General features: G+C 46.0%; 1 protein-coding gene across 3 annotated transcripts; it reads left to right on the forward strand.

The window, feature by feature from the left end:
* Positions 1–1,371: 1,371 nt before the first annotated feature.
* Positions 1,372–22,953, forward strand: EVA1B (eva-1 homolog B). 3 transcript variants are annotated; one of them, XM_029570888.1, is made up of 5 exons: positions 1,372–1,554; positions 6,090–6,149; positions 19,575–19,660; positions 21,087–21,182; positions 21,477–22,953. In XM_029570888.1, the coding sequence occupies exons 4-5, from the start codon at positions 21,116–21,118 to the stop codon at positions 21,893–21,895; spliced, it is 486 nt and encodes a 161-aa protein (XP_029426748.1). In that variant the 5' UTR covers positions 1,372–1,554; positions 6,090–6,149; positions 19,575–19,660; positions 21,087–21,115; the 3' UTR covers positions 21,896–22,953. The 3 variants fall into 3 exon arrangements, with proteins under 3 accessions (XP_029426748.1, XP_029426747.1, XP_029426749.1); XM_029570887.1 differs by lacking the exon at positions 19,575–19,660 and having other exon boundaries at positions 1,373–1,554; XM_029570889.1 differs by lacking the exons at positions 6,090–6,149; positions 19,575–19,660 and having other exon boundaries at positions 1,373–1,554.
* The last annotated feature ends 1,039 nt before the right edge of the window (positions 22,954–23,992 follow it).

Genomic DNA, 23,992 nt, shown 5'->3' on the forward strand with positions numbered 1-23,992 from the left:
TGTTTTGGAGAAAGAGAATTTTGTTTGTGGGGAGTTAGAGGGAAGAGTGTCTTGCAGGGTGAAGGTCCCTAAGAGCCACCGTATACAGGAACTTCTGAAGTGTGTCAGGAGGCCTTTCCAGTTTCGGTTTGCAGGTACCACTGGGGAAGTGCCCAGAGGGGGCAGATTTATTGGTGATTTTCTTCTGGAATTGCATTTCGGTATTTGGAAGTGCAATATTCCAAAATATACCTTTTGTGCCTTTTTTCATCTTCAATTCTGTAAAGGCATTTAATTTTTGAACAACAGCTACCTTGTGCAGTGTGTTTCTTTTACAGCAAGAGGCAGAAAACCTCTATAGGAAGCTTAAGGACTTGAAAGACTTGACCTTTGTCCCCTGATGGGGAAAAAATCCGGGAGCATGGGTCAGAAAGTGTCCCCACCCTGTTGGCCTCAATCCAGATTAGGTAAACATGTCAAGCCAGGTTATTGGATATTAAGAAGAGACATTTTCAGCCGTCCAGTCGGGATCTGCCTATGGAGTATGGAAAGCCTTTTCGCTGACAACTATTCATTGTTGCAACTTCTTGGATGTTGGGTTACCCAACTATTGCATTCGAGCCGTACAGGTTCTGCAAGAACCCCCGTCAGCAGGCATGGTGGTGACTTGTGCCATGCATGAGCAGCCTGTGAAGTTTAAACTACTAACAAGGCTGTACATGGCTCAAGTCCCTCTCTCAGAATTAGCCTGGCTGATCTTTGGGCTCTCTGGGCAAATACCTACTTATTGTTCCATCCTTCAAAGAATATCATCTTCAAAACACAAGGGGGAGAGACTTCTCCATAGAGGGTCTGGCACTTTGGATCTACCCTGGCACGCCTAACCTGTTTAGAAAACAGTTGAAGGTGAATTTGTTTTCAGATGTTTTATTGTATTATCTAAGTTATGTGCTTTATCGCTTGCCATTTAATGTTTTATGCTATAGTGTAGCCCACTCAGCAGGAGATTCTCTTTATGGGCGGCCAGTAAGTGACTGCAAATAAATAGGTTGGCTGATTGCATAGAGTGGCTTTTCAGATTCCTAACATGGATGGAGATTGCACGTATACATTCCATTTTCCAAAGCTTTGTGCAAGACGGCCTAAGTGAACGCGCAAACTTTAGGCAGCACAGTAGGACCTTCAGAGGCTGTGCGCGGCTACCTTGTGTTTGTTGAAACGTTAACCTTAAATGGCCCCTCAGTCGAGGCTAAGGAAGCGAACTGTTGAAAATCAAAATGTCCCGGGGGAGGGAGCTTGCAGGGAATTATCAATTAGAGAAACAGCCAGCAAGATAAAACCACTTTCCCGACTCGCTCTCTCTTCTTTTCGCGCCCCTCCCCGCCTGCGTCGCCCTCTCAGGCCCTGGAGGGGGTCGGGCTTCTAACAATTCTTTACTGTGCTCGCACATCTGGAAGGAAGTGAGCAGCTCTTTCCATCACTCGGGGAGGCAGCGAGCAGGATGGCGTGGAGAGAGGGCATCGGCTCCTGCGGAAAGTAGGAAAACCCCTGGAAGAGCCTCGCAGGCAGCGACGGGTGAGTCCCAGATGAAAGCCCCGGGCTCTCTCTCTCTCTGCACAGCAGCAGCAGCAGCTGGGAAGCGCCTGGGAGAAGTTTGGCTGAAGATTTCCTTTTCTTTCTCATTTCAATCACGAGTTTCTTGTGCTTTGTATTTGCTGTGATACCTGCACCCTTTGCCTGCCTCTTCTCAGTAGAAAACTATCAAGAGGAATGAATTCATTGAATTCATGAACAAAAAAGAAATAGATTTGCCGTTGTTTTAGGATTCGGTGTAAACAAAAATGTGGTAGGACCTTTTGCATTCTTTTATACTGAAGTGATTTTGTGTTTTGTGACCTTCTCGGTTAATTATTTAAGCATTAAGTGGGCTGGCCGTGTCTCTAGCACATCAGGAATAGTTTTGCCCAGCGCTGGGGTTTTTAAACTCCCACAGGGAGCAAGTCGGAGGTTTCTCCCTTTTACCAATACAAATCCTAGGATGGCCAGAGCTGAAAGAAAACAGAGTTCCCAGCTCCGAGGCTGTGTAATGAAGCCATCAGGAAATGACAGATCAGAAAACGCAGCATGGGAGGCAGTTTCCTGGCACTAGAACTCAGTTATTGTGAGGGTAACCCCAGGCACACAAGTGTGCACAGAAGTGAACATTTGTGAGTTGTGCTGGTATACGTGTACACAAGTAGGTGTAACTTTCCCCCAGCAGAGAAGGGCTACCAAAATGAGAAGGGGAATGGAACAACTCCCCTATGAGGAAAGACTAAAGAGGTTAGGACTTTTCAGCTTGGAGAAGAGACAGCTGAGGGGGGAGGGGATATGATAGAGGTGTTTAAAATCATGAGAGGTCTAGAGCGGGTAGATGTGAATCAGTTATTTACTCTTTCGGATAGTAGAAAGACTAGGGGGCACTCCATTAAGTTAGCATGGGGCACATTTAAAACTAATCGGAGAAAGTTCTTTTTTACTCAACGCACAATTAAACTCTGGAATTTGTTGCCAGAGGATGTGGTTAGTGCAGTTAGTGTAGCTGGGTTCAAAAAAGGATTGGATAAGTTCTTGGAGGAGCAGTCCATTACCTGCTATTAAGTTCACTTAGAGAATAGCCACTGCCATTAGCAATGGTTACATGGAATAGACTTAGTTTTTGGGTACTTGCCAGGTTCTTATGACCTGGATTGGCCACTGTTGGAAACAGGATGCTGGGCTTGATGGACCCTTGGTCTGACCCAGTATGGCATTTTCTTATGTTCTTAAAATTACTTGTCAAATGCGATGTTACACATACAAACCCTTATTGAATTTCAAAGCTCCATTTACTTGCATGAAACATGGTTTTAGGCACGCAAGTCGCTTTGAAAATCATGTTCTATGTATTTAATTAAAAGGAAAAAAGTTGATTTCCCTGAAGCTAAGAGACTGATATCAGATCTTCGGTGCCATCGACTGAGTGCAATGGTCATGTGCCCTTCAGATCCAAGCTCCAGGGCAGCTCCTTTGTGCATCCTGCCCATTGCAAAAAACAGCTACGATCCAGTCTGGAGCTCTAAACGTTTCTCATGCAATAGGCCTGTGTGCTCAATATCCACAGGTCACGCTGGCCCTGGACGAGATGTGAAGCTCTCCATGTCTGCATTTTTCTTGCATACGTGATATGTCTTAAAAATGGGTAACAGGAGATGCGCCTAATGTGAAACCAGACTCCTGACAGCCCAAAGGCTGTCACCAGAACCGCCCTGAAGCCACCGCGCCAGAATACTAGGAACCATGGACTGGGAAAGTCATTTCTAATTGCAGCCCCCAATTACCTTGCAGGAAATGGACCAGATATTACAGTTGCATTGTTTGTTCACTCTATAGCTCAGCTGGAAGCATGTTAATGCCCACTGAAAGAGGAAGAGTTAGACTTTGCGTTATCCCGAGCTAGTAAGTCATTCAGACAAAAGCTTCCTGGGACTGTAGGGCAGAAATAGCGTAGAAAACCCTGCCCCTCATTTCAGTCTCACGAGTTTGAAACAGCACATCTTATCCTTAAGGATTTTGTGCTGAAATCGCTGCTGGACTTTTGTAGGCTGCTTCAATTTAGTGCTTACGGACGTTTTCACGCGCACGTTTTTTTTTTTTTCCTCATTCCAAATGCTGCAGAAAATTTAAATCCTTGGGGGTAAAAGGATCCCTGTTACAGAATTGCGCAGGGCTGAAATCTGGCCCTGAGACTCCAAGTCTGCTGTTGCATTTAAACATCTGGAATGTGCATGCTGAACTGGAGCAGCAGAAACTTCATTCCGAACCCTTCATCCGGGTTGTGCACGACAGTTCCAGATATGGTCTCTGCACTCGCTGTGGGAGATGGCGCTCGACTTGTATTGATGCTCTGAGCTGTAAATGAATTGCAGCTGCTGACCCTGGGTCCCCTGTGAACAAGCGAAAAGGCTTACGGGAATGCCCTTCAGTGTACCCACATCTTTCAACAAGCCAAGGGGGGAAAGTCCATTTCTGAATGTTTAATCCTAGAGCAAGCAGAACCTGCTGAGATGCCCGCATGGTTTCAGGGTCTGGTAAACAGTGGGGGAGGCACCTGTGCTTTTCTGGGGTGGATATTTACATTTGTGCAATCTGAAGCCTCTTCAAGCAGGATTCACGTGTCACCACCTGCATCATTGTCCTGCTGCATTTTAATGGAGTCTCGCTCATGAGAGAGTGAGATTTTGCAGACTGCAATGGGCTTTTGCACCAGGTTCCTATGGTTCTGGTCCCCTGCACCTTCATAGCCTCCTATTCATTTCTCTCAAGGCTGACCTCAAAAAGCCAACTCAGCTGTAATATCCTATTTAGTCCGGTGTCCTGAAATGTCATTCATTTGGGCCCCTTGGACACTGGCAGTTTTGTAAGTGATTGGATCCAGTTTGGTTCTGGATTAACAAGTGGACACTGCATCTATTTTTGGTTTTCATCATCTTGATGTGTGTGGTGCAAAACCCAAGTCATTGTAGTAGAGGGGGCAGAACTCAACCAGGAGAGCTACAGAAATGATAAATATGATGAGGAATAGTGCAAAGCCCGGTAGGGTCCATTTACTGCCAACTACAGTGGACTTGAATGCCTGAAATCCATCTCTATTTCCAGAGCTATAAAAATCCTGATCCTTACCACATTTGACATATCTGATCTGTGGGGCTGAACGTGGAAGAGTGGATTTTGATAATTGGATGCCCTTCCAGAATTAATGTGGTAGCTGACAGCAGAAAAAGACTCATTGGCCCCTCCCAGCTGCCACCCATGGCAGCTTAACTGCTGGCAAGATATTAACTCTTTCCTTCTTGGCTCTGTTCTCTCAAGTCTTCTGCTACTTAATAAATAAATGTATGTGCGGGGGGGGATGGGATGGCAAATATTTTATTGATAATATGTTCCCTTTTGAAAGCTACAAATTTCATAATGGACAACATTTTTTTGTTTTAAAAGGAATCTTGTTCACATTTATGGCGCATGCTTTGCTGTCAAGCAGCGCACCTCCTTGAGCAAAGGTTTCCCAGAAATCATTAAAATATTGCATTATTAATAATGTTTTGATTGGTGCAGTGCAAGAAAAGGGTCCGTGTCAGTGACCATACTGGTACAGTGAATGTGAGTCTTTAGGTAAACTTGAAATCCATTCATGACAATGTAATTCAGGCAGGACTGGATTTAAGATTTTGGCGCCCTTAGGCAGAGAGCCATGGCTGCACCAGCACATGGGCCGAATGCATATTTGGTGCCTTCAAAATCTGATGCCCTAGGCAGTTGCCTATGTTTCCTCTGTCTAAATCCAGGCCTGAGTTCAGGGCTTCCAAAACCTGCCCTAGTCAGGTATACAGGATATCCACAGCGACTATGCATGAGATAAGTCTGCAGGCACTGGAGACCCAGTATATACAAATTATTGCATGCATATTCATTCTGGATATTCTGAAAATTGGATTGGCTCTGGGGGTTTCCTGGACAGATTTGCGATACCCAGATCTAGTTGCTGGTTGCTGTAGATGACCAGCTGCTAAGGAAATCTGCTCTGAAAAAAAATCAGAGATTGGAAAAGCCCTCCATGTATCCATTTTTTGGGCTCCCAGTAAGAAGAGCTGATCATCCTGGTGCAATAGTGGTGGCTTCCATCTCGGAGTACCCTTTGCTAACCAAGGAGGATGACATTGGAGCCCCCTACCCTCCTTCACCTGGCCCTATTGCGTGATGCAGCTGTGTGGCTTGGCAGGGTGTGGCGCTCTGCTCAGATGTCAGGACATCCACAACAAACCATTTTCTGCACCACTGTTTCTCAGCAGCTGTCCACATGTGGGAAAACAAATTTCCTTCCAGCAACAGTACAGATCAGTAGCACTTAATGCTGCTTCTTGATGTCTTTGGCATGGAGAGTAATGCTGTTATTTCACCCCCTACAAAAACAGAATAATACAAGTAACAACCAGAAAACAAACCCAAAAAAAGAAAGCAAAGCAAAATGAACAAAGAGCTCAGTAAAGCTTCCTAAGCATAATCTTGATCGTCTCCTTCTATTCCTTCCACAGCGACAGATGACCTCTGGGGAGTGGAGGAGCCCAGGCAGTCCTGCAAGCCGGATAAGGAAGGTGGGTGGGAGAGAATGGCAGCCTGCCCTGTTAATGTCCTCAAGTCCTGATTAGCAGGATGGAAGAGGAAATGGACTTTACTTGTTATCAAGCAAAACAGACATTTATTCTATGCAGTGGATCTCCCTGTTTAGAAATGCACTTTGATCGAGGACGTTCAGTTCCCCAGGAGATCCTGGTGCCACGAACTAGAGCCAATGTTCAGTGCAAGGACTTTAATGTCCCTGAAAGCTTGAAAGGCAGGCTCTCCCTTGGACCCTTGTAGCGAGGGGCACAGTCCTTGTTGCCGTGAATACTGGAACACTAGGAGTGGTCAAAGCCCGCTCAGTACAGTATTGCAGACAGCGCCCCTGCAACTAGAAACTCCGGACAAGCCCATTACAGGGCCAGAGTCAGAATTATTCAGACTCCTAATACCAGCTAACGGTGTTCATCTTCCATCCATGGTGCCCAGGTCTAATTCTCAGCTTTCATGCACCATCTCATATCATCAATTGGTTTGTCTAGGCGGCACTTGTGATGGGCAGGACTTCAAAGCTTAGGGGCAGATTTTAAAAGCCCTACGTGCGTCGAGCCTATTTTGCATAGGCCCCGCGACGCGCGCATGTCCCGGGGCTTGAAAAAAGGGGCGGGGGCGTGGCCAGAGGCCTCCATAGGGCCTCTAGGCTGGGGGATTGCGCGCCAGCACTTGGCTGGCGCACGCAACCTACACCTGCCCAGAGGCAGGCGCAACTTGCATAACAAAGGTATGAGGGGCGTAGGTAGGGCTGGGGGGGGGGGGGGGGTGGGTTAGGTAGGGGAAGGTGGTGGGGAGGGGGGTGGAAAAAAGTTCCCTCCGAGGGAAAGAAAGTTCCCTCCGAGGCCGCTCCGATTTCGGAGCGGCCTCGGAGGAAACAGGGAAAGCCATGGGGGCTCCCCTAGGGCTCAGCGCGTGCAAGGTGCACAAGTGTGCACCCCCATGCGCGCGCCGACCCCGGATTTTATAACATGCACACGGCTGCGCACGCATGTTATAAAATCGCCCACACGTAGCTACTAAAACCTGGCCCTTAGGGAATAGAAGGGCAGGATCTCTGTCTGGTCTGGAGTCTGGAGGCTGCTTTTAGGGCTGCGGGAGGAGCTGCGAGGATGCTTGAGAGCTTTGCTTCCCTCTTATGTCCTCTGCAGTCAAATTAAGTGTTGTTGATAAGGGCAACTTAACCTATTAAGAGGAACGTACTGGATTGAGATTAAAATGGAGATAGGAAAAATGCTTGGGAAAAACTGGACTGGTCCGACGTTGAGGTTTCAAAGGCCTGCTGTGCTTGTTCTGCTTTGCCTCTTCAACACGTCGTCATGCTTAAGCAGGATCGATCCCTTCTCTTTCATACCCTTCTTCCCTTCTCTTTCATACCCTTCTTCCCTTCATTTCCATTTCAGGCCACCTTTTCTCTTCATCATGATCGCAGCATGGTGGAAGGAGACTTCTTTTTGGACAGTTTTTCTGCTGGAGCGGGACCCTTTAGAAATAATTTTAAAAACCCCACACAAACCTGTTAAAATGCATTTCTTTTGCAATAAACTAAAATACGTGGAAGTAGGAATAATACAGATTTTAGCTCCATGCTGCCTTGGTGGTTTGGGGGGTGCCATGACTCCGAGAAGTCCTGGGACGTGGGCTCAAGTCATTCCTCTGTTCCTGTCTCTGTGTGACAGACCCTGGGAAAGCCGTTTTTATCTCCCTGGGCCTCTGGGGGACACAACTGAAAGCAAAACTAACGTTCACCTTAACCAGACTTTCTTAGTTAAAAAAACAAAACAAAACACAACATTATTAGTTTTGGATATAACTGAAGTGTTATCCCTGTAAAGTGATTCTTCTTCACCTTGCGTTCTGGCCATGAAATTCTTCCCTTACAAACCCACTTCCTGATAAATTCATGATGGTTGGGTAGGTCAGTGACCTCCCATCACCGAGCCATCCTGATCCGATCCAAGTCAGCCCAGAAAGAAGTCACAGTGGAGCTGGGGCCAGGCTCCTCTCTGGAAGTGGCAGAAACAGAGACTGTGACCGTGCAGTGCCCCCGACCTCCCCACTTCTCCTCTGCTTTCCCTTCGCTTATCTGCAACGAGATCTTACTCCGTGCTTAATCCCAGGGCTTTCCTGAATTATCTTCCTGCCTCGTCCCCCTCACTTCCCCGGGATGCATCCTCCCCCTCTCCATAAAGAAATATTTTCTGTTACCCCCTGTCTAAATTCGACACTCATTTGTCCTTCGTATCATGAACTTCTTTCCACTTGAAAAAATGTTTGCTTGTTGTGGAGGAGCGGGAGCCAGGAAGAATCCCGGAGAAGGTTGTAGGGACCCTGGTGCCGGAGGGGGCATCACAATGGAAATCTTCAGACCCCAGCAGCGTTGTAAAGGCCCCAGGTATCTCCGCACAAGGAAAACGTACGCACGACTGCACTTTGAATATTGCCCCGGGGAAGAGTAGACGCAGAGATGTGCACCTCTCTTTTTTTTTTTTTCCCCCAACCAAAACTGCACACGGTTTGAAAATCCAAAATGATGCACTTTTTCTCTCCCGCCCCGGGAGACGCCTGCACTGCGATGTGGCTGAAAGCGCACAGGTTGTGGAATTACCATGTCATGTTACCCGCAGGCAGGAGGAACAGTTTCCCATTGGAAATTGCGCTCCTGGTGTTTGCTCTGAGCAGTAATGAACGTGAGCCAGACCAGGAAGCCGGTCAGACTGCACCAGTGGTGCAACAGAAGGAAGCAGCTTCTCCCAGCTGCGCTGCTCATAAGGACCCGGGCAGGGGCTGCAGCGTCTGAAACTCGGCTGCCCTGTGATCACGCGCCAGGCACCTGCTTGCACAACCAATTTCACTTACTTTCAAGGTTGTCCAGAGCTTTCCTCATTCAAACAGCTATTGAAAGAGTACGGAACAACAGTACTACAAAATGTAAAATCTAGAAACGTCGCTTACAGGATTAAGAAAGAAGGCAGAAATCCAAGGATGGACTCCTGGAGAAAAACAGCCTTTTTAAAAGCAAAAATAGAAAGTTAGGATTTCAACCAAGAATGACGGGCGACAGGGTGGTTTATTTTTCTGAGTCAGTTTCCACGCCTGGCGCCTCCTTAGTCCAATTAAATACATAGAAGCAAACAACTTAAGTCAAAATGTTACAGGCAAGCTACATAATAGGTTCCTTCCCTTCATCTCTGGATCACCACCCCCCATCCCAAAACTGGCTGCAGGTGTCAAGCATTGGGAGCCATTTCTACGGAAGATTTGCTTACATAATTTTAGCAGGGGGTTTCTTCCTGCTATGGCCATGCTCATTAGGTAGTTGTCTCCAGTCAGGGGGAGAGGAGGGTTGGACTATCGGATACTGTTCCCACCCGGTTCTCCTCTCCCAGCAGGTTAGGCTCAGATCCACATCTCCGCCTGGGCTCTCAGCATCTCCAGGATTGACCCCCCATATGTAAATTACTGTCTGGCTTGGCAGTAGGATATCGAATATGCGCCGTTGATAACCAGCTTTTTATGAAACACAATGCCTGATCTGCATTTACCTGTCTGTGGGGAAAACTGTGGCCATTTCCTAACAGACGTCCACTCAGGCTTAGCAAAACTGAGATGATGATTCTCAGCTGTTTTCCGGGAGCTGATATTCCACTCACATTTCAATTTGCCAAGCTGGTAAAAAATTGGGTGTCTGGTTACTCTGCTCTGTCAACGAAGACTCAAGGCAGTGGTAAAAGCAGTTTGTTGTTTTGTTTTTTTTTTTTAATTACAAATATGAAAATGTCTAAAACCATTACTTGGTGATTTTTGGTCCTGCCTATGCTGGACAGTTGTAATTGTTTGCACATCTGTATGCCAGCAAATGCTATGTGTGCCTTACAAATCGTGCAAAACTCTGCGGCCAGATTGTTGGAACAAATTACTCTGCTCCTTACATTGGCTCGTGGTTCACTGGAGAATTAGATTTAAGATGGCAATGTTAAGCCATAAATTGCTAAGAAACAGCTCATCACCATGCATAGGCGCTGCAATCCATCACGAGCCCCAAGAACGGCCCAGAGGTCCCTCCATGGTTGCCAGAGCATCCTACTGGAATTCTCTACCCGAGAGCTTCTGCGCGCTCTCTCGCACTCTTCTGCGCGCTCTCTCGCACTCTTCTGCGCGCTCTCTTGCATGTGTGCACTCTTCTGTTCAGGTGGAGCTCTAAGTACTCTGAGCAGTCAGCATTGTTGGCAGCACTTACGTTTTCTGTCTGAAACGAGCTTTGCGATTGCTGCTGCCCAGGTTAATTATTCAGGCTTATTGATTTGTTTCCTTTGTTTGATGTGTATTTATATTTTTAGTTTTTCATGGATTTTTTGTGTTTGTTTTATATTGTTCCCCACCTTGAACCTCAGAAAGTACGGGAAATTAAATAAATAAATAAAATAACTTCCCCCCCCCCCCGAGTTAGTCAAAAGGGCAAGCAGGGCCTCAGTTCATAGCTCGGAGCCTGCATTTGGATCTTAGCCGTAGAAAGTGGTGATGCTCCATAAAAATGTCTTGGGTTTGGGGAGCCTCGCCTGCACTGGACGGGCTGCAGTCTCTAAGAGTCTGATCTCGCTCACACATTTTTGTTTGCTGGTTGTCCTGACCTGAGACTCAGCAGACATTTAAACAGATGCTGTGATGCCATTTAGACAATTAAAGCTCTGAAGGATTTTGCACAAGCTGCAGTGAGGCCCACTTTGGTCTGGGTGAAGTCATAAAGTCGCGTTTCCTGCAGAAGAGCTGAGTGCAGTATTTATAGGAGCTGTGGCTGGTCTAGGCCAAGTGTATAAATAATCACTTTTGGCACGAGAGCAGCAGTGGAAAAGGCCAACACGGCTGGCCACGGGGGGGAGAGAAGTCTCGATATGAATTCCAGATGATGATTCGGAGAGCTAACGGGCTCCTGGGACACAGAGAATGAAGCTGGAGAAGTTTTCAGTGTCAGCAGGAAAAAAAAAGTCAGCTGGGTCTGCATTTGCTCAAAAACTCAAGATGCAGGAGGGAGACCTTCCCCTCCCCCATTTCCTCTTTTCACCTGAAGAATTTGTCTCCAAATCTTCTGCATTGCTTAGTGCAAAAACCCTAGGAAGGAAGGAAGGCCTTTCTTCTCAATGACAGAGAAGTCACTTGCCCCAGAGAGCAAAGCTAGGAGCTTTCACATTTACATTTCACCCTTGTATCACGGGGCCCTCTAGTGCGAAGAGCACATCCAGGAAGCTCCTTTCCTCCTGCAGTAAGTTGTGTTTGAAGGAATGTGCAGCTTCTTAAATCTGTTTTCGTATCCTCCTCCTAAGGATGTTGCACTAAACTACAAAGAGAACGCAAAGCAAATATGTACACAAGCTCTCCACGAAAGAGACAGCAGACAGAGTGCAGAGTCAGTATGGCCAGCACAGCTTTGCAAATGTCTTCAAAAGGGAGCTAAAATAACATCTGCCATTGACCACAAGTCCAAAAAACCAAAAAGCATGCATTCTCGATCGGTTACAGTCGTCTTTGCAACTGGTAATAAAATTAAATCCTAGTAACCCTCCATGAGTGAGGAGAGACCTGCTTTATGGTGTTAATGAGTGCAAGGTCCCTCCAGTCTGGCAGTAAGACAGACTTCGGTTAATCTTCAGCATCTCACTTTGCTCCTTATTGATTGTTCCCCTTGACAGACTGCACAAGCAGTGCATGTGCTGCCAGTGTCAACATTATCTGCTAGAATACCTCCACATATTTGGGGATTTTTTTTTTCACCAGTCAGTCAGAACCAGGTCTTGGATGTGGTACCAGGAGCCTTCATTCACAATTACCCAGGGAGCTTTCCCGTTACTGCACTGATGGTCCTGGTCCTGGGCCAGGGGCCACACATCAGTTCTCCTTCTGGAACTTTGCAATATCGGGCCCTGAATTTGGCCACTAGGTGTCGCCCTACCCCCACCTGGGGAAAGGAAGTTGTAACCCAGGATCCTTCTGCCTGGCAGTGTCCAGCACGAGCCACTGGACCGGCCCTCCTAACATTTCTAAGGCAGGCTACAATGTCAAACTCTGCTTTCTGCCACCTCCTCTTTTTGTTTTAAACAAGGCCAATTTACTTTTGGCTCCTCCAAAAGGGAAAAAAACCCCCCACAAGTGAGACAGCTCAAGTCCATTGAAATTCTTGTATTTCTCCCCCTTGCGCGTTACGGTAAAGCCTCGCCATTCATCTTGTCTAAACACGAGATCTACGAATACAAGGAGAGCTTCCAGGGAAAGAGAAGTCCATTTCTCACCTCATCTCATCTACAAAGGCACCTGAAGTGCCCTCACATCACTGCAGGGTTGGGGCAGGGAGCCAGGACAGGCAATTAGGGAGGAAGGGGGGTTGTTCCAGGGCTGAGTTCTCCCACCATAAGCACAGATGCTTCCCCCTGTTTTATACCTCTTCCCAGCTTACTTTAGTTCAGTCATCTCGGTGACAGCAGGAGGCCACACACCAGGGCTACCTGGGCCCTGAACCAGGCACCATTGTGCAAGGAGTGGTTCTCTCTCTCACCCAGGAGCCTCCGCAGCATGCGCCTGGCCCCAGCTGACCTGGGGAGCAAAAGAAGCAGGCTGGGAATCAGATGCCATTCCCTCTGTATGTGCAGCACTGCCACGAGGCCGACTCACGTCTAGCGTCAAGCTCTAGTACCCAAACCAGTCCTAGAGCAAACTGGACTCTTTGCAAGCTATGATAACATTTACTGGACGAAAACAAGAATTATGCAGAGCAGATCAGGCACATGAGCTTCCGAGGCTGCAGAAGATCCTTCTTCCCGTCACTGCCACGTGCCAACATCTGTGGATAATTCATACACTTGGAAACCAAATGGTGCTATGGCCTGCAGGGAATCTGTGGGCACAGTTTTATAGAAGGTCTTTTGTATCTGGATACGTGATGAGAACAAACCTCCTGGTGGATGAGCCCTGTGCATCTTGGATCAGAGGCTTGGCCTTTCCGTGTGTGGTAGCTGTGACTCAAAGCCATGACATGGAGGGGACAATTCTGTTGGCTCAGGATTTGGCAGGAGTCCGTTCTTCCTGACTCAGAAAGGAAGGAAGGAAAACGGACAATTTATAGATGCAAGTTGAGGAGGAGAGGGTCAGTTAGGTGAGCAAGAGAAGGGATTTCAACCTGACCACTGCATAACTGTAGCCCCGTCTATGCAAGGGGGCTCCACCAGAATCACTTCAGATTGGCAGCCACCCTAACCCATCCTTACCAGAGTCCTAAAGGACGTTTGCTTGTCCCTGGAGCTTAAAAACGTCTCCCCATTGACACTAAACAGCACCACCATGTAAAGTTTATCCAAGCAGAGTATCTTAAGTTATCAGTTAAGAGTTAAAGCTCCCCTGCCTTTTAATCAAGAAGTCTTTATGGCTACTTAATGGGCTCTGAGCTCTTTAAGTTTGAGGCAGCAGCAGAGAGACTTCCTCTGATTACATGAAATCCGTGTGCTCTCCCAAGCAAGGAAGGTTACAGAGAGCCTGCTTATTCATGTACAACAGGTCCTATTAATCTGCGTGCTGTATGCCAGACAGTGCTGGCTGCTGCTTTAATCTCCCATCATCATTCATTCTGGCCCTCACACCTAGGCTTCTGGATGGAAATAAAGGACTACAGCTTCCAAAATGCATTGGAATGGAAGTTTTAATCAAGAAAAGTTAGAGAGTCAGAGCCAGGCCACCCTTCACACACAAACCTAGAAATGTGACAAGTCCCAAACAGGATTAGTCCCTCTACCCCTCAGACTTCTAAACTCTCTCAAGGTCTAGGCCCCCACACCTATCCAGAACATAAGGACTGTCGTACTGGGTCACACCAAGGCAGTTTCCAACAGTGGCCAATCCCGGTCACAAGCACCTGGCAGAACCCCAAGGGGTAGAGAGATTGCAAGCTGCTTATACCAAGAATAAGCAGTTGATTTCTGCAACTCTACCTTAATTGTTAATGGACCTTTCCTCCAGGAACTTGTCCAAACCTTTTTTTTTTTTTAACCCACCCCCAGGAGAATCTCTGATTTCTTCTTCCTAGTCTTTGGCCTGCCAGCTCCACTAAATGGTTTAACCCACAGAAAAACGACCCTGCAGAGCCCTCCAAAGTCACTTCACCTTATGGAGGAATTCAGACACTACAGTCCTGGAAACCCTTTCTTAAAAAAAAGCTTTCCTGGTCTTTAAAATGCTAATGTCTGAAACAGCCCTCTGGGGAAGAGGATGATTAGGTTTCAGACCACAGAGTCAAAGAAATAAAATGTACTTTTTAATTAAGCATTCAGTGACTGTTCCTCAGTGCACCTTCTAGCTAAACCCACACAATGACTGAGAACAGAAACCACAAGAACTGGCCACAAGGGAGCTTTGCATTCCTCACCCCACAGCGCGTGATCCGGGCCAGGATTTCCACCTGAAAGCTTTGGGGTTAGATGAGAATTAAAAAAAAAAAAAAGGCTAAACAGGTCTGAACTGGCCTTCAGGGAATCCAGGCTGGCAAGGATGGCAGGGCACTTGTGCAGAGAGAGAGTGCCAGGGATCAGAACGGGCCGGCAGGCAGGCAGCAAATCTTCACTCATCTCCTTTTGTGACCAAGCCAGTCCGCACTGTTGGTACTGGCCCATAGCTCTCCTTCCAGGCCCCCTCGCACTCTTCCCCCCCCCCCCCAAAAAATGTTTATAATTAAAGTGATCACAGTTGCTGCCTCACTCTGAGAACAATCCTGAAAAAAATAAAGGATTTGGTCTGCAAGAGACCTCCTGGAGAATCTGAAAAGGATGGAAGATTATGAATTTCCAGAAAAGCCAAAAAAATCATCTCCAGTACAAATTCAAAACTTTCCTGAATAAGCAGGCAGTCCTGACAGGAGGTGTATCTGGAGCTTTAAACTGGACACACAAAGGAAAAAGCTATAAGGGCCCACGCCCTGCCCCCATGACCAGTTCTAGCCCCCCAGTAACATCACCGCTGTGATTCAACCAGTTCTGTATGAAAGTGAAGTCGATGCAAGATGCGAGAGAGAACCCCATCCCCTCCTAGCAGAAAACCCAAACCAGCCCGATCCCTCCAGCAGCCCCAGGCAGCAGGTCAGCAGCACTGGTGGAAAGTCTACATCTTGACCATCAGTGCGGGGAGGCAGCTGATACAGAGAAGCAAGGCATCCAGTCCACAGCTCCTGCCACCAGACCCGTCCTTCCTCCTGCGCATTTCCCAGAACCATCGGTCCTTTCTGCTGCTACCAGTGGAAGAAGCAGGACTACAGTTCCCAAGATGCACTGCTACGCAATTTGAGAAGTCCAGGCATGGCCAAAACGTCTCCCTGCAGAAAGTGGGCCCCCTCAGCTGCTCCACTTACTTTGTGATTTCCTTCCCCGCCGAGTAGAAATGACTCATGAAAACAGTTTTTTTTTTTCCTCGAGGCCCGACAATCACTCGCAGATTGTGTGAGGGCATCACAAGCAGGGAGAACAAAGCCTTAATGTTCCTGAGCATTTTCTTTCCATAGGGCTTAAAACGAATTAACTCAAAACAGCCTCTCTTTGCACAATGGCTCTCCCTGGGTTCCTTGGCACATTTTCTCTTGCCTTCTTCACACTGGTCTGCGCTTATGTGGCAGAGGAAAGCAGGGATATGTTGGATGGACTGGAAGATAGCAGCAGGTAACTTCTGCCTCGCTCTGCAAATCTATTTCCAGCAGTGGCATAAATTCTGCCCAAGATAAAAAAAAAAAAAAAAAAGGAGGCCACTGGCAGCCACTCCTGGACCTTCTGGAGTGGAGCCGCTCCCTTCTCCCAGCTCTGGCCAAAGATGATCACTTGGGGACCCTTCATTTGAACTTATGCTACTGATTTCCAGAAACACCCACTTGCACTTTACGTTTATAAATCAGAATAAAGCTATGTTGTCAAACCTTCGCTCTCCTGCCGTCCCTGCACCCCAGCAAGGAACTGATGCATCACAGAAACCCAGAACTGGTCCCAAGTCATCTTCCACCATCTGGGCCACACTGCACCATGGGCCAGAAGCCAGAGCTGTCTGAGCCTGCCCCTTCCAACCCCCGCGCCGCTTCCTCAGTGACAAATGTGGCTGCCAGGGGTGCTGGAGGGAGCTGCTCGGTTTGCCTTTCTATTGTGCGAGATTTGCAATTCTTTACACTTCAATATGCAAGATTCACACTGCAACTTATTTGCACAGTTTGCAGTTGATCAGGGCTTCTTGCCAGGAGTATTCGCAGAAATCTGTGACAAATTGTGGGACTGGGTAAAAGTTTCAGCAAAGCTCAATATATTCCGCCACCTCCGGGATGGAAACAGATTTACATTTGTTCTGTGCTGCTGGAGAAGTGAGTGATGGGAGGTGGCGTTTTCAGGGATTTGAGGGTGGTGCAGTGAAAGACGGGAGGGCAGGGAGCCTCGGGCGAGGCATGTTGTCTCCAGCCTGCTCTGTTTTTCACTTCTTTATAATGGCTCCCTCGATCCTGGGCACCCACTCTCCTAATGACTTGCTGTCATGTGAATTAATGCGGCCGACCAATTCTCCCTTCCACCCACATTTCAGCTAATCTGCCTGGCATGCAGCTTGTTGTACCTAATAGGAGCCCTGCCGCGTCCTCTTTCCCCTGCTCCAGCAAGAACCTACCTAGAAGATCTCCGTAACATCTTGATGGGCCCTTCCGGTTGCTCCCAGGAAATCTGTGCAATTCTGAAGCCATCTTTTCTTCCTCCTGGCTCTCTTGTCCTGCTTCTCTTCTGTAAGGAGGAGGTATGGTTTTGAGAATGACTGACCATCCGGGGCCCTGGAAAGTGTGATTAAACTCGCTTGGGATCCTTTTGGGAATCCTGGTATAACTCCTCAGTTACTGTCATTCCTTATTCTTGGACTCTTCCATTGCAAATTCCACCCTAAGGCAAAGGGCATTGCCGTGCTGATAACTGCATCCCTTCTGTAGCTTTCTAGCCTGCAAAATTATATTCTTCACCAGATTTAAAAATGCTCTGGTATAAAATTGTCCAATACTTTGCTTTCTTCTTCCACCCATCCCCAACGGTCTCTCCCAGTTCTCTTGCTCCAGACCTTCACACCCTGGTTGACTTAGCCTGGAATCCCCTCGTGCACCTACGGAGAACATAAGAACATAAGAAAATGCCATACTGGGTCAGACCAAGGGTCCATCAAGCCCAGCATCCTGTTTCCAACAGTGGCCAATCCAGGCCATAAGAACCTGGCAAGTACCCAAAAACTAAGTCTATTCCATGTAACCATTGCTAATGGCAGTGGCTATTCTCTAAGTGAACTTAATAGCAGGTAATGGACTTCTCCTCCAAGAACATATCCAATCCTTTTTTAAACACAGCTATACTAACTGCACTAACCACATCCTCTGGCAACAAATTCCAGAGTTTAATTGTGCGTTGAGTAAAAAAGAACTTTCTCCGATTAGTTTTAAATGTGCCCCATGCTAACTTCATGGAGTGTCCCCTAGTCTTTCTACTATCCGAAAGAGTAAATAACCGATTCACATCTACCCGTTCTAGACCTCTCATGATTTTAAACACCTCTATCATATCCCCCCTCAGTCGTCTCTTCTCCAAGCTGAAAAGTCCTAACCTCTTTAGTCTTTCCTCATAGGGAAGTTGTTCCATTCCCCTTATCATTTTGGTAGCCCTTCTCTGTACCTTCTCCATCGCAATTATATCTTTTTTGAGATGCGGCGACCAGAATTGTACACAGTATTCAAGGTGCGGTCTCACCATGGAGCGATACAGAGGCATTATGACATTTTCCGTTTTATTCATCATTCCTTTTCTAATAATTCCCAACATTCTGTTTGCTTTTTTGACTGCCGCAGCACACTGAGCAGAGGATTTCAATGTGTTATCCACTATGACACCTAGATCTCTTTCTTGGGTTGTAGCACCTAATATGGAACCCAACATCGTGTAATTATAGCATGGGTTATTTTTCCCTATATGCATCACCTTGCACTTATCCACATTAAATTTCATCTGCCATTTGGATGCCCAATTTTCCAGTCTCACAAGGTCTTCCTGCAATTTATCACAATCTGCTTGTGATTTAACTACTCTGAACAATTTTGTGTCATCTGCAAATTTGATTATCTCACTCGTCGTATTTCTTTCCAGATCATTTATAAATATATTGAACAGTAAGGGTCCCAATACAGATCCCTGAGGCACTCCACTGTCCACTCCCTTCCACTGAGAAAATTGCCCATTTAATCCTACTCTCTGTTTCCTGTCTTTTAGCCAGTTTGCAATCCACGAAAGGACATCGCCACCTATCCCATGACTTTTTACTTTTCCTAGAAGCCTCTCATGAGGAACTTTGTCAAACGCCTTCTGAAAATCCAAGTATACTATATCTACCGGTTCACCTTTATCCACATGTTTATTAACTCCTTCAAAAAAGTGAAGCAGATTTGTGAGGCAAGACTTGCCCTGGGTAAAGCCATGCTGACTTTGTTCCATTAAACCATGCCTTTCTATATGTTCTGTGATTTTGATGTTTAGAACACTTTCCACTATTTTCCCTGGCACTGAAGTCAGGCTAACCGGTCTGTAGTTTCCCGGATCGCCCCTGGAGCCCTTTTTAAATATTGGGGTTACATTTGCTATCCTCCAGTCTTCAGGTACAATGGATGATTTTAATGATAAGTTACAAATTTTTACTAATAGGTCTGAAATTTCATTTTTTAGTTCCTTCAGAACTCTGGGGTGTATACCATCTGGTCCAGGTGATTTACTGCTCTTCAGTTTGTCAATCAGGCCTACCACATCTTCTAGGTTCACCGTGATTTGATTCAGTCCATCTGAATCATTACCCATGAAAACCTTCTCCATTATGGGTACCTCCCCAACATCCTCTTCAGTAAACACCGAAGCAAAGAAATCATTTAATCTTTCCGCGATGGCCTTATCTTCTCTAAGTGCCCCTTTAACCCCTCGATCATCTAACGGTCCAACTGACTCCCTCACAGGCTTTCTGCTTCGGATATATTTAAAAAAGTTTTTACTGTGAGTTTTTGCCTCTACAGCCAACTTCTTTTCAAATTCTCTCTTAGCCTGTCTTATCAATGTCTTACATTTAACTTGCCAAAAAAGACAGACGGCTCCAGCCTGGTCCTTCATGTGCAGCAGGAGGAAGGTCCCGAGACCATCATAAAATGGAACTAGACAGGGCAGGGAAGGAGGACTTGACAAATCACAGTTGTCATTCAAGTGTTTGCCACATAGATAGAAACCTGATGGTCCATACACACCAACTATTCAGCTTTACAATCTCTATCACTCCCTCAGAGATCCTCTGTACTTATCGTATGCTCTCTTGAATTCATTTACTGTTTTTTCTCTCCATCTTTACAGGGAGGCCGTTCTATGCATGCACCACCCATTCACCCTCATCCCATGACCCCTCCTTCCAGAGCCTCCTGTGCATGGAAACCTTGGAGGTATTTAAATGTCTCTATCATATCTCCCTTATTCTGCCTTTTCTCAAAGGCAGGCCCCACTTGAAATAAAACCACAATATCAGAGTTTAAAGTTTTTGACAGGTCTGCAGTGAATCTGGGCACTGCTGTGTTGATCCTTATGAGAACCTCAAGGAGGTATTACCCTGACCCATTTCTATGGAAATGCTTATAAAGAATATAGCCATACATGGCTTTTATTACAAACCAAGGACAAAAGAGCAGTCAATTGATGCACCCAATGGGCAAGCTAGTATGCACAGGAAATGAGCTTGTACCAAGATGTTGATTTTAGCTACAAAGGCGATATAACAAGAAAAAAAGTATTATTGTTGTTATTAATAATCTTACCACCTGCCTGCATGTGGCATTCCAGCCAGGACTGGGAGAGTAAACAATTCCTTCTCAGTCCAAAATATGAGCAGACTTGTACCTGGATGAGCACCTTCCCCCTACCCTCTAACCACCGGTTGACTTTTGAAGATGAGTAGCCAACAAAAACCGTCATGGCTATAATGCTAAAAGTTCCATAAGTTCACTGCCCTTCACACAAAGAATCCCTTTCCCCTTAACTCCAAAGGGTGTCCTCTTGATTTATTATTTCTTCTTGAAGTGTCATCTATAGACAGGGAGTTACTATAAGGAAGGAGTCGTCGTGTCATGGAGCTGTAATAACTAATATTAAAAAAATAAAACAGGCTATGCAGTGCTTCCTGAAAATCACGTAATTCCTTGGGGATATTATCCCATAAACTAGGGCCTACATGTGGAAAGAAAAACCTGTCTTCCTAATATCTACTGGTCATTTTTAATTAAATGATTATTGTTTTATGTATCAGTCAATACTTTAATATACTGTACTTTGCTGTTATTTGATGAATGAAAAATCAGTTAATGTTTATAGATGTTTTATATTTTTGTCACAATTAGTTTGTTGTGCTTTGTGTGTTTTTGTTGTGTCTGGTGATTTTATGGATTGTATATGTGTCCTTAATCTTGTAAATCACTGTGAGCACAGTTTCTAGCAATAGCAGGTTATAAAGGCCATTAAATAAATACAATAAGAAAAAGTTTAATCCCCTGTATGCATAGAAATATAGTCTTCCTCCCAGGGAAACTAGGAGGGCATGCATGTATGCAGTGGCTGGCTTAGCCTGCCCGACCCGGGTCACCCTGGCCTTGGTATATAGATGAGCATTTCAGAAATCCGAAGCCGCTGTCCTCTTTCCCTTGTCTTCATTGGTAGGTTGTCAGTGATTCACATTTCCATGGGGCAGTACTTGGCAGATGAAGCATCCCCTTTTCCCTTCCCCAAAGAAAAGCCACTAACTGTACCAGTCTGTTCTTCTAACCCATGTGTGACCCCAAGGCATTACCTTCACAAGTCTATTTGTCAATGGCTTCCTAGGTGACAGAGAGAATCTTCCAGGAGACAAGATGGACACCCACAAACAGGAAATGGAGCTGCTGAGTAACAGCATGGCTGCCTATGCACACATCCGGGGTAGGTGCCCTACATGTGGCTGGATGGGGTGCTTGACAAGTTCCTTACATCTCATGCCATGGACTATTCACAAAGGTTTTTCCACTACTGTCCTTGCTAGGTGTGTACTGGGATGTTAGAACGAGGCTAATTATAATATAGCTTTGATCTCTGTTCTCTAGTTAATCATACTGCCGATCTTTACTTATTACTTTAAGAGGGACTATGAGCGAATGCAAATACTTTTGTTGGTTTTGATATCTAATCAGTATGCGTAAATCAATTCCCTCAGCCAAACGTTCTTCTCTCTTCCAGACAATCCGGAAAGCTTTGGACTCTACTTTGTTCTGGGGATGTGTTTCGGTTTGGTGTTAACCCTTTGCATGCTGGTGATCCGCATCTCTTGCCAGCCTCGCACACCCAGCATTCCAGCCAAGACGAAGATAAGCCTCAAGGACTTCAACAAAGAGGAAGAGGAGGAGCAGGAGGAAGAGGAAAGTGAGGACAATGAGACAGCCCAAGTGTTGAACCCCATTACAGAAATCCCTTTGGGAAACCACAGCCCCACTTCCGATGGGACGTTAACCATCAATGTCTTTGCCTCTGCCGAGGAACTGGAACGTGCTCAGCGTCTGGAGGAGAGAGAGCGCATCATTCGGGAAATCTGGCGGAATGGACAGCCCGATATCCTGGGAACGGGCACAGGCACCCTTGGCAGGGTGCATTACTATTAATACGTCAGCTACAGATCACTGGGTTCTGTAAGGGTTGCTAAACGGTGTCTTTGCTTCCTGATCTGAGGCTGGGGCAGCAGTTATAGGAATTTGCCAAAGATGACACCTAGAGAGCTGTCATTGCATTTTATGAAGCAACTTCAATAACATTTAGGGCACTGGAAGGACTTGAGAGTAATCTTTTTAAAATCCTGAAAGTTGTCACTTGATCAGGATAAGAACCTTCGGTCACTGTGTCAACCTCCTGCATGATCCCCAGGTTATACTTATTGGCTTAAAAAGAAATAATTTGTTTTATGCACTCTGTTTCTGCAACTGGATGAAGGAGTATGCCACACAGAAGCACTGCTTATTGGAGACATTGCTATCCCATTATCTGAACAATGGAACTCAAGATTCATTCTGGTAGCTATTCCAAACCCTCAGTGCTCCAGCCCTTTATAAATGATCAAAACAAAATAAATGGCACATAAAAATCAGGCTAACACGCTGATAAAAAAAAAAAAAAAGCATCTAAAATAGAAAAAGCAAGCAGCTTCCAAAAATCATCATTTCCCAAATCAAAGTTCCTGGATTGTTTTGACAGTCAGTATGGCAGTAGATGCCAGTTTGGACACCTGGCATTTGTGTTTCCCTCTGATAAATGTCCTCGCGTGAGGAATTTCTGTGCATTCTGCCACCGCTGCTGCCTCGGCTAATCTTTCAGGGATTGCAGAATCTGCGGCTGCTCCAGCCCTGCCGCTTCCTGAATCCCCTCAGGAACAGACTTTCATGGAAATCCGAGGGAGTCGCGTACCTTCAGCAGTCCAAAAACTCCTTTAAAGAGACACGCAGGCTTCCACAGAATATAGTTTTAGGACTGATTAAGTTCTTGAAATAATTGAAATTGGGAAGCTGCCTGTGGCATGCTGGACTTTGGCCGGAAAATGGAATATTTATTTCCCAGGAGCCTTTGAAACCGATGAACAAACACCAGCTGTGACTTTACAAAAAAAAAAAATAGGAAGACAAATCATTGCTGCCTTCTTCAAATATTGACAGAGTCCCACTGCAAGGCACCAGCGAGAAAGAGAGCGTGAGAGCAGGGAAAGAGCACAGGCATCATTATTATTATTAGAGGAGGCAGAGAATGAGCCCACATCTTGTAAAAAGAGAAGGCTGGAGCTGAGAGTGACTTTCATCTCTTACCAAGGAGGAATGGGAATGGGAAAGGAATCTGGTTGAATGATTTCAGTGTGGTCACTGGTGGCCAAACCACGGTCCTTGCACAACCGCAAGGGACCAGCAACGGTACCATATGCGCTTACTGAAATGATCAGACGCTTATCTGGGACAATTCTGATCAGCAACAGCTAGGAAAGTCTGCCGCAAACTAAAATGCACTTTATATGGCCACCATATGTATAATGGACTTATGAGAGTGGCACAGTGAAGGGGATCCATTTTGCTAGCATCCAGCTGCTGGGTTTGCTCCTATAGAGCACTCCTTGTGAGATGGGACAGCTCACTTTAACATCCTTTCCTTGTAAAGTAAGCACTGCTAGCAAGTCATGAAATCCAGTGTAATCTGTAATGGCCCTGATGTACAATAACTTTATAACATCTGGCACTATTGCATCGTAGAACAAAACCATCCTTCAGCTTCTCAGTCTTATGATGGCAAACCTCTCACACCACGGGTTTATAAAGTCACCAAGAATGACGGCTTTCTTGTTAGTCCTAGCCAAAGATTTGAAGCCCTGAGTGTTTAGTGTCCTTGTCATCCAGAAATAAAAGATCAGCAAAGAAGCTTTAGTTTAAACCATCTTATTGGACTAACCTAATTTGCTAGCTTGCTGGAGCTACACGTCCACTCTTGAAGGCAGTAAGCAAATCCAATGCAAAGGTCTCACATACAGCTTTAGTGTTTATTTTCTTTCTGTGTATCCAAATCTTCTTATACTGCAACCTTACAATTTTATTCACTTTTTCCCAGCACAGATGCATTACAATATAAAGTGTCTCTCTTCAGCTATTTCAGCGGTCTCGTATACTTTTCTCTGACTGCGCTCTGTTCTCAGAGGGTTCCCACATCCAGCACGGAGAACATCTGGTGAC

Source organism: Rhinatrema bivittatum, chromosome 11, assembly GCF_901001135.1.
Source record: "Rhinatrema bivittatum chromosome 11, aRhiBiv1.1, whole genome shotgun sequence".
NCBI lineage: Eukaryota > Metazoa > Chordata > Amphibia > Gymnophiona > Rhinatrematidae > Rhinatrema > Rhinatrema bivittatum.

Excerpts from the sequence above, each read along its gene's own strand:
- EVA1B (XM_029570888.1), top strand. The coding sequence starts at position 21,116 with ATGGACACCCACAAACAGGAAATGGAGCTGCTGAGTAACAGCATGGCT. Across the intron at positions 21,183-21,476 it reads TGCCTATGCACACATCCGGG|ACAATCCGGAAAGCTTTGGA; the intron begins GTAGGTGCCCTA and ends TCTCTCTTCCAG.